At 41.7% G+C, this 11,286-nt stretch overlaps 1 protein-coding gene across 1 annotated transcript in view; it reads right to left on the reverse strand.

Annotated features, from left to right (window-relative positions):
* LOC135707710 (inactive hydroxysteroid dehydrogenase-like protein 1) overlaps positions 1–10,704 on the reverse strand; it is a 29,399-nt gene extending 18,695 nt beyond the window's left edge. Inside the window, exons 1-4 of the mRNA XM_065229592.1 lie at positions 10,242–10,704; positions 9,832–10,065; positions 1,588–1,808; positions 1,346–1,441 (exon numbers count right to left, since the gene is read on the reverse strand). Coding sequence (XP_065085664.1) covers positions 1,346–1,441; positions 1,588–1,808; positions 9,832–10,065; positions 10,242–10,413 — 723 coding nt within the window. The 5' untranslated portion in view covers positions 10,414–10,704. The remainder of the gene's footprint in view (positions 1–1,345; positions 1,442–1,587; positions 1,809–9,831; positions 10,066–10,241) is intronic.
* Between the last annotated feature and the right edge of the window lie 582 nt (positions 10,705–11,286).

The raw sequence follows: 11,286 nt of genomic DNA on the forward strand, positions 1-11,286 counted from the left end.
ATGGCATCAAAATCCGATTTTTTAAAAACATTTAAGCATACGAAAAATCAAAATCTCGTAGGTTTTTTTTTACACGGTTTTTTTTTACATACACGGACCGTATCCCCCGTGTAAAAAAAGACCTGAGTGTATAACATTTTGTAAATTCGCACATTGTTATTTTTTAGGCATTGTCTGTCTTACACCGATGGTAAACTATTTACGAATCACCTCTATTTGCAAACGTAAAATAAAATTTAATTTATTATTTCAACACACAATCTAGAAGTGAAGGGACCGGATAGTATACAATGTTGTAAGTATTTTACTGTTTATGTAATTTACAACCTTAGGAATTGCACATTGAAATGTACATCACTTCACCGCTAGAAGAATTTCTTATTGTTTTTGTTTAAAAGCTTCCACAATACAGAAAACCTAGCATAAACTAACATTTGATAGCTGCCGTGACAAGGATATTCTGAAAATATCGTTAATTTAAAGTGGAAGCGAAAAAAATAATCTAGTATTCAATAGGGGAATTTACGTATTCTCGTCAGTCTAAGCAGCGTCCGAACTTCTATTAGCGATTTCTCAGCGTCACACACATACATGACAGGTTTGTTTGTTGAAATTTATCTGCTGCTTGCTGTTCTACCAATTCCAATCGACAGAATTGATCAAAACGGGTTGAACATGTTTTTTTAACGCTCCAAACTTCTCAGGTGAGTGTGACTATTGTCGGCAGTCTCTTTTTCTTCGGCACCCTTTCCATTTGAACTGCGTGTTAACCAGCTGTTCTATTATCGGCAACTCGAAATCAGCCGTATTTTGTAGTGTGTATATTTAATTTAAAGAAAAATATGGCATAACAGGATTGCACAGTCGTAAAAATGTAATCAGATTGAAGCTGAAAAGGTAAGGAATCGGCTTAATACATTCAGCGAAGAGTTTTGATGGGAAAATACAGTGAAATTAACGTTTCAATTTCGGTTGCCGAAAACAGTCAATGGGTGCCGAAGCCATAATTTACCCTAGTTAAGTCACCAAACAATCAACTGTCCGTCTTACCCCAAATAGCCCTATCTGTATCTCACGCAGATCACCGTTCCAGTGCATTAAACATTCACGATCATCGATCGTTATCGCTGTACGTTCTACGTTTAGAACCCACCAGCTGCATGGATTGTCGCTGCACTAGCTGATTATTCACTTAGTTGAAATTATGAAGCACTTGACCCCTTCGATATGTCAGACATAAACACGTTCTTGCCCCGCCGGATGCCACTAAAAAAAAACGAACGGCCTCAAGCCTCAACCTGCATGGAACCCGCATGGAACCGGTACATGATCGATTCTTACTCACCTTGGTCGATACAAACATTGGACTGACCAGTTGACACGTTATGCCGAACGGTTCCAGCTCGTACTGCATCGCTAGGGTGAAGTTGTGAATGTAGGCCTAGAGACACGTTCGGGGGAAAAACGAGAAAACCGAGACACGTTAGGACCATGACTAATGACTGTTGGGTTAGCATTGAACTGTTGGATCACACAAACGGGTTGGTTAGATCCTTGGGTCCATTCGGTTGGAAATTATGATCTCACCTTGGATGCCGCATAGGCGGTCATGTATGGCAGTGGTTGTAGTTCGCTTCCCGAGGAGATGTTCACAATCGCTCCCTGGCGACGTTGCTTCATGCCCGGAAGCACTATCCTAGTAAGCATCGTCCCAGCGGCGATGTTGATGTTGATCACATCCCACAGCTTGTCCTCCGGCACCTGGTCCAGATCGTCCGGATATTCCAAATTGGTTCCAACATTGTTCACTAGGTTACAGTAGGGGCAAAGCAGAGACAAATTAGTTCAGTGAGTTGTGAGGCCGGTCGCTTTGATGAAAATTCGCTGACATGGAACAGAAGGAGAGAAACTTAAACGACCACCTTACTTACGTCAGAGATTAGACGGCTTTAGCATTAACCCCGGCAGTGGAGCGGTAAGATGGTTTACACAAAAGCCCCCTGATTGGTTACGATACGATGGGCATTTGAGTGCTGCTGAGTGTTTATTTTATGGTCGGTCTTGGATGGATTTGTTTGCGTCATCCGTTGTGGAGTTTAGGCTAACGCCGGTCGGCGATGGCTGAACCATGAGTTGGCGTAACTGAGTCGAAGTCATAAAGCTTAACACTCTCGTTAGATGACCAAGAGATTAACTAATAAATTTGTTTCACATTTTTCGATTTTATTTTCGAGCTTTTGAGTGCAGTATCTGGTTGCAATAATGGATCGTTCGTAATGCACAACATGCTAGTTACAAAAATTATAATTCTATTTTATTATATTTGTTAGTACAATATTCTTGACAAATGTTCAAGTTTCAAGTTCAATTTTTCAAAGCCTCCATTTTTTTCTCGATTGGTTACTTGGTCATAATTGTTTTGTGATATAAGGGGCTCAGTGGTCTAAATGGTGACCGTTTTACATTACTGAGCATACAATAATGGGTACAACCCCAAGCTGCTTTACAGTGTAGCGATACGAGAGGCGATCTCTAACTAGAATTATTATTTTTATTATTCACCCACCGTGATTAAACGGCAACTTGATCGGGGACTCGTTCAGCAAGAAAATGTTAGTTGTGATGGAATCGTTAACCGTAATACCCGCCTCCCATTAACCCTTCCTGTGATGCTCGTGGAATTGAAGAGGACTTCTCGGCTTTCAATAAAGCACCAACACCAACAATTTTGTACCCTCTCCCAAGTTGACCTGCCTTTGGACGTGGCCTTGTTATCGAGTCACGATGAACATTCCTCCTGTTAAACACGACTTGACTATTGCTTGTTTCGTTCGTCAAGTGCATCACTTCATTTCATTTGAAGCAAAGACTTGTTTCAATTGACGCAATGAATGACTCAAAAACTACTTCCTTCGTTTTTTCTCCACTTTCACTTGAATTCCGGGTTAAACGAAAATTAAATTAACGAAATTAAATTAAGTTCTGAAACGTCTGAAATGCCCTACACGCTACTTGAAAACTACTCAATAATAAGTAGAGTCTAGCCAGTTCGGTCAAAACTGAACCTACCCAAAAATGGGTACACATGCATTTACCCAAATCTGGGTAAACGTACTTGCGACAGAAACTGGGTAACGGTTGCTCAGATGGTGACATTTGATAACTGGGTAAACTTTAAATAAGTAAAGTAGAAATTTATTGATATGACCGCTGCAGCAGCTCTATCAAACATAACCTCACCCGACTATAGCTCATGTCTCGGCTCATATAGCCTGTTAATGATTGTAGAAAAAGTGTATAACTATGGAATACGGCATTGCAATTCCCAAATGAGGATATCATTACAGATATTACGTTCAGAAACTAACAATTAACTTACTAACTATAGCTGCTGATAGCATTCGCTATCTAAACGGCTGTAACATTTTTAGCGTCAGAATTGTTTATTTTGAGCAGTAAACATTTCACTGGCAGCGCCACAATCTCCCTTTCAAACCTGCACCATGTTTAAGTTTGGGAAAAATTCAATTAGATCCATTAACCCAGAATCTGGGTAGATTCTACTCATCAGGACAAAACTATTTTACCCAGATTTTGACAACCCCTTACTGGCTACAAGACTGGGTGCCATCTACCCAGTTACTTAGTAAATTCAAAATAGCGTGTACAATATGGGTATTTTCGGAATGAAGACGACGCGAAGGTGCCGAAAATCAATGTCAGTCGCCATTTTGGAATCCAATATGGCGGACATTGGGCTCAGAAAAAGTGTCAAATACCCTAAGATGAGGGTATTTTCAGAACGTGGACGACGCGTAGATGCCGAAAATTGACATTGGAATCCAAGATGGCAGCCATCGGGTTTCATAAAAATTTTCAAATATCCTACAATATGGGTATTTATCGAACGGGGACAACGCGTAGATGCTGAAAAACGATATCCTACGCCAATTTGCAATCCAATCTGGTGGGCATCGGGTTACAGAGAAAGTGTCAAATACCCTAAGATCTGGGTATTTTCGGAATGAAGACGACGTGTGGGTGCTGAAAACCGATATTCGACGCTATCTTGAATTTCATCGGCATCGGACATCGGTTTCTGGCATTTAGATGTCACCCCGATTTTAAAAATACCTACATTTATCAGATTTTTGACAGTATTTCACACTTTTTCTGACGCAAAGCCGCCATCTTAGATTTTAAAATGGCGTCAAATATCGGTTTCTGGTCTCTTGACTGGGATTTTGAAAATACCCACATTGATACCACATGACACATTCCCCAGAAGACATATTCATCTGATTCTATAAAAAACCATATGTATGGGTATTTGATAGAATTTCCCACTTTTTCTTAAACCGGAAGCCTCCATAATGGATTTCCAAGTAACTTCGGATATCGATTTTCATTCTCTAGACGTCATCCCGATTCGAAAAATACACATATTGAGCGTATTTTACAGTATTTCCCACTTTTCTGAAATGGAGACCACCATCTTGGATTTCAGAATGGCGTCGCATATCTATTTCCAATCTCTAGACGTCAATCCGAGTCCATATTGATGGGTCGGCATCTGTGTTTTCCACTTTTTCTCGAAAATTGGAAGCCACCAGCATGGATTTCAAAATATCGTCGTGTATCGATTTCCGGCCTCTAGATGTCACCCCGATTCCCAAAATACCTATATTGATGGGTAAACAAACCACCCGACAGTGATAAATTTGACATCCACGTGCACAGATCTCAGGCCCCATTTTGAAATCCAAGGTGGTGGCTTCCGGCTACAGAAAAACTAGGAATTACTGCCAAATACCCCACAATGTGGGTATTTTTAGAATTGGGGTGACGTATAGGGAACGCCGTTGAGCTTACAATCAATAATGTGTTATGAAAAAGTGCGTTTCATTTCTATGAGATGACGATGCTTGCCCATAGTTAAAAATAGTAACTACATGAATAGACCCCGAATGTTTGACTCCCGTTTGACAGTTTGCATTGGCTCCCAGTTGTCAAGCATATTTAGTGAGTTCGCAGTAACCAGGAAAAAAGTACCTAATTTGGAGTTCTTTCACCCAGGTTGGCAGTTCCGTGCGCCAACTCAATTTAAAGTTCTAGCGCCTACTCAATTTTGAGTTGTTGTAATTCACTTTCATGTAAACAGGATAACTTACTTTTAAGTTGTTTTCACTTAACGTCAAGTTTAAACTACTCACAATTGAGTTTTACATAACTTAATCAATTTTAACTTGGCGCACGGAACTGTAGAGTTGGGTGAATAAAACCCAATTTTTGGGTTGTTTTGTTCTTTTCGTTTTTGACAACAACAAGAAAGCACGTGGGAGGCATCAACTCAAATTTAAGTTTAAAGAACTTAACCGTTGGGTAGTTTTGGTTATCCGTGTATCGTCTAGATGCTTACGTCAGATGGTGACTTGAGTGCGAAACAATTGGCGTTGACGGCGACTCTGTAGCTCTTTACTCCTATGAGAAAATCCATAAGCAAACGTCAAACTGTGCGTGAAACATGGCGGACTTTGTACTATCCTTTCACTCCACCGAAAATTCCCATAAGAAACTGTCTACATTTGCTGGAAGAGCAAATTTTTCGACAGTGCCGTCAACGCCAATCGATAACACTGTTTCCACACATCGGGGGTACATTGGCAAATCGGTGATGATCCCTTTTGCCAGTAGTGGCGGGGGGCACCCCTCACCATCCCTCATCAACAGATGAGTTTGCTCTACTCGATTCGTACCTTCCTCAAAATTTTCTTTTGATTGCTTTCTAGTTTCTATATACAATCAAGTATCAAGTCTATACTTTCATCTCCTCATCTGCCGGGGCCGGTGGTGTAGTGGTAAGCGTGACTGCTTCCTCACCCCAATGGGTCCAGGTTCAATCCCAGCCGAGGTCAGTAGGATTTTTCTGAGGCATAAACATCTCTGGTCCTTCGGAAGGGAAGTAAAGCCGTTGGTCCCGACCCATGTATTGTATTTGAATGGGTGCTATATCCTACGCAGGTGTGGAAGCTGCCTTCCTGCACATTCGATTCAATGAGATATACATACAGGAGTGGCACATGATAGTGTTTGTTTGTGTTTGAGAGCAATACCATAGAGGTAACTCTAAGACTAGAAGGTCCCGAAATAACGTGCTCAACTTTTTGGCTCAGCTCTGGTACTCTCTTCGGTCCCAAGCTAATCGATTCACCCCTCGAACCATAGGAAAAACCAATAGCCCCTCATTTTATCTGTCAAACTTTCATAGCGAATCAAAACAAACATTGTGTAGTAGTAGAATTTTGACTAGAATGGGGTACGTTAATCATTTGCTTGGGACCAATAGGCTAGTCAAGTGGTGAGCCAATTTAGAATCGTTAGTTTCGTATTGATTGTTGGCAATACTACGAAACATTTTCGGAGATTAAAAGTGGCGACGACACAATAACCAACTCTCCGAACAAAAATCGTGATTGTGACGTCGCAACTTTATTGTCTCCGGTGCCTGAAGCTTTGGGTACACGAGACCACACTACCACCCATAAAGTTTGCCCCGCTTACTAATACATTCGTAAGAGGCACTGCCTCACCTATAGGTAAAGCACATAGCATTCGATTGCCGTCAATGGATGGCAATCGATGTCCGCCGGTTATTGGCACTAGCTTGCGGAACAGAAACCGACGTTAAATAAATGAAAGAAGAAGAAGAAGAAGAAGATCTCCCCATCTATCGTATAAAGTTTAATAGTACGTTCAGACTACAGAGTTATAACATGTTATAGCGCTATCTTGATGGTGGTTTCCGTGTTGCAATTATTTGACAACCGTTATAACATGTTATAACTCTCCAGTCTGGACAGCGTTTAAGACTAGTAGGTCCCGAAGAAACGTGCTCAACTTTTTGGCTCAGCTCTGGTACTATATTCGGTCCCAAGCTAATCGATGCACCCCTCGAAACATAGGAAAATCCACGAACCCCTCATGTTATCTGTCAAACTTTCATAGCGAATCAAAACAAATATAGTGTAGTACTAAAATTTTGACTAGAATGGGGTACGTTAATCGCTTTGCTTGGGACCAATAGGCTAGTCAAATAGTGAGCCAATTTAAAATCGTTAGTTTCCACCGGTTGACTCTCCAGTCTGAACAAGGCATAAGTCTGATATTTGACGTTAAGCATTTCCAACTATGTTAATCGATAAATTCAGGCATAACGTAATTAAAACATCATTAGTTAAAGTAAGTAAATTAAGTAATCTCACCCAACACAGCTTCCAAATAAATGCTGTTTATGATTGGATTTTGGGGAACAGCTAAAAATTGCATGTTTCAACATATGTACAAAATTGTAAATTTAGAGCGTTAAACGCTGTCCAGACTGGAAAGTTATAACTTGTTATAACGGTTGTCAAATAATTGCAATACAGAAACCACCATCAAGATAGCGCTATAACAAGTTATAACTCTGTAGTCTGAACGTACTATTTTTTTTTTTTCCTTTGGTTTGTTTTTTCCGTCGATCTTGTTTTCCGTGCTGAGCACCAATGCTACCGACGTGCCAGGAAGGCAGCTCCCACACCTGGACCCTACCTATCGACCCATCAACTCATGAACCGGGGACCAACGGCTTTACTTCCCATCCGAAGGAAGGCGTGATCAGAGATGTTATGCCTCAGAACATCCCGGCGGCGCCGACTGGGATTGAACCCAGGCCTGCTGGGGTGAGAGGTAAGCTGAACGTACTATTAGAATGAAATATTAAACAAATTAGCTCATAACAATATCATAAAAGAGGATTGTTGAGAATAGAAAATCTAACGATATTATGATCGACTTCACCGCAATGATGAACTTCATCCCGTTTTACAACATTTGTTTATTAGGGCAACATTACGAAATTTCATGCGCACATAGGGGATCGTTACCCAAGTAACAATTCCGGTTTTATAACGGTTCTGTAGACCACGATTTAGACTTGAAGAATTCTTTAAAACCTTGATATAACTTACACTTTCAAAGTGTTTTTATGTTACTTCATACGTGAAGTAAGCGATTTTCAGAGTTGGTTGGAAATGCTATATAACATGAAGCTTTAGCGTGATAATTTATTAGCTATAGAATGGTTTTAAGGAGAGGGTAGATAGATAGTTCCGCGTTCCGCTAGAGTACGGCAGTATGAAAATTGAATAGCAGGTGAAAATGAGCGGAGGGCCATTAATGCGACAGTACAAAGTCAAACGCACACCTTTTGCCTAACCCGTACGATGTACGCGGAGATTTGATGTATGTTTTCGAATCTACAGGCAAAACACTTTGAATGTAACAACTCAAGGCGGGAGTAGGCTTCAACAATGCTGATGATGGTACAGCACGCAACAACTACCCTACTGCTTTCTCTCTGAGATGTCCACGTTGGTTATGACGAGAGGAGCAGCACAATAGTTGGGTAATACGCTGTCCATACTGGAGAGTTATAACATGTTATAAGCCTATATTGGTGACATTTTTCTTGTCGATAATTATTATAACATGTTATAACTCTGTAGTCTGAACGTACTATAAAGAAGAATTGCATTATAACACACCATCGACTGGAAATGCTTTCGGCAATGTAGGGCTTTAGGTAGTGATGAAACTTCGCTAGAACTATTCCACAGCCGCAGACAGTAATGTGCAAAGGCGGGCGCACATTTTTTGCCTGTAGATTTGAAGACATACTTCAAATCTCCGCGTACATCGTACGGGTTAGGCAAATGGTGTGCGTTTGGCTTTGTACTGTCGCATTAATGGCTTTTCGCTCATTTTCAACTTCTATTCAATTTTCATACTGCCGTACTCTAGCGGAACTATCTATCTACCCTCTCCTAAAGACCATTCTCTAGCTAATAAATAATCACACTAAAGCTTCATGTTAGATAGCATTTCCAACCTAACTAACACTGTTACTTGGATAGTTTAATGACCTTTCCAAGGTGGATTGCAATAAACACAAGTTTGAGAACGAATCTGCCCATAGCTGTCCCATGTTCTATGAAATATCCAATGGGACAGTTCTTAACGGGCTTAAATTACCAGCACACACCATCTGAAAACCATGTTAGTAGGGCACATTGCACCGCTCTCTTCGCACCTAGGTGTAAACTGATTATGAAAAGCTTCACAGATAGTAAAATAACACTTGGGTTGTTGTTGTTTGGTAAATGAAAGCTTGGACCTGGAAATTTAATCCCAAAAGCTGAGTTGTAGTTTTGAACACATAGCTTCAAAACAAACAACAAACATCGAATTTAGTTACCTAACTTGGTTAATCTATTCTTCTTATTTTCCGATGCAACCGAAACTTTGAGTCAGTTGTTAACTGAGAGCTTTCGCAATCTGCATCATTTTCGAATTTGTTTTGTATATTGATGCCGCATAATCGCACTTCATGATCAGGGAAGTCGTACACTGACTAGACTAATAGGAGCAATCATCAATTGCGTGATTTGTAACATTAAATTGTACGTTTTAAGAGATCCCTCATTCACACTTTCCTTCATCGCATAGCAATGATTCGATCCGAAGCTCGACCATGTGTTATTGCAACGTAATGCTTGTTGCAAACGTAACATTTGAAATTCAAATTTATCACCACACGGTTGGTCAGCTAGTATAAAAATCGGTTTCAATAAGAACAACATAGTCTGCTTTAGAATGTCATCCAATCCATTGAATTCCACTGATATATATATATTCACGCGAAACCGGTTGCCCGCCAAACAAGTTATCGATATCGTCCCCGGATTGGAGTGGAAAATTTGTGTCACTATAGGCGTCATTCGTATCACTCACCCAATATCCCCACCGGGATGCCTTCCAACTCTTGGCGGAGTTTGTCGTAGATCGGTCGACCTTGACTGAAATCGGCCGCTATCCATTTGGTTTTGACCTGGTGCTTCTGTTCGATCTCGCTCGCAACGGCCATTAGCTTCTCAACTGTCCGTGAGATGAGCACGATGTTTAGTCCTCGGGCAGCCAGTTGGATGGCGTACTGCCGGCCGATGCCATCGGTGCTACCGGTAATTACTGGTAGTCGGCCCGTGCGTGTTAGAGTGTGTTTTTGGTCGGATGCCATCGTCGATGTAAACATACAATAGAAGAAGCAACACGGTAATTCATTAATGGAAGTGTGCGGGAAATGCAGGCCAATCGTTTCGGTTGACTGAAGGATCTTTTCCGTCAAGTCAGCCGACTGTGCTTACCGGCCCATTTCCCGAACCGTTCCATGAGGGTTTTATTCTCCGCTGGAACAAAGTACGGTGTCAATACGGCAATCACTAGCTGCACGAGTGATTTCAGATTGTCGTACAACCAGCAGCTGAATGCCCACAGGCCCAGCAGCACTGGACCCACCAGGACCCAAGCAGGCACCATTCCTTAGCACTGCACTTATCTTCGGAAGCATGTGCTGCGTGGAGCAGCTGCAACAAACTAGGCACACTCAAATACCACTACCACACTTCTAAGCCGAGTCAATGCCAGCGAGTTACTGGTTTTACCGCACTCCCTCACACGTGCTCAGCTCGCTCAGCTTGAACGACGGAACACTAAATATTCACGGCGCGCACGCGACCTGAACTCTGTGACTTGAACTCGAATCGAACAGAGAGCACTACACAATCGAACGATGTTACTTCGGCGAGACACGGCGAAACACTAAACTTCGATGCAGCCATACGACCTGCTGCAACTGTTGAGAGAATGAGATGTTAGGGCTTCAGGAGGGTGAGCAAGCAGCCTCCAACTCCTTGGAGGAGTAACGCGAAACCGACGACTAGCTACTAAACCTCAAACTGGTTTCCCGAGAAGACGCTATGTTTAGTTTAGTGCTCAACATTCGCGAGGAAGGCTATCCGACTACTCATCTCTGTTGACTCGTCGAGCAGCAGCGGCATCACTCCGACAGCACGACGCTCGGACGGACAACGGTGGGATGTTTTTGTTTCGTTCTTCGTTGCTGTTTGTTACGTGTGTACGAGATATGCAAGCTTAGCTGTGTGGTTTGTGGCTGAAAGTGAAAGTTCTCAAAATTGGTTGCTGCTTGGTTACTTTGGAGGAACGGCCCACTTTGTAGATCACCACCGGGAGAAGTGTTTGTCACCAACAAACTTTGAGTTTGAACCAACAATATGTTTGCTCAACACAATCACTGCTGCCGGGCTGCCGAGTAGTCGCGTTTGAAGGTTTGAACCATTTTGACGTCGCTATGTTTGATGCCATGTTCGCGTGTATGTCATAAAATTGTTA

The sequence above is a fragment of the Ochlerotatus camptorhynchus genome, unplaced genomic scaffold (assembly GCF_037179485.1).
Source record: "Ochlerotatus camptorhynchus isolate MF236.1 unplaced genomic scaffold, CSIRO-AGI_Acam_v1.1 ptg000316l, whole genome shotgun sequence".
In the NCBI taxonomy this organism is placed as follows: Eukaryota; Metazoa; Arthropoda; class Insecta; order Diptera; family Culicidae; genus Ochlerotatus; species Ochlerotatus camptorhynchus.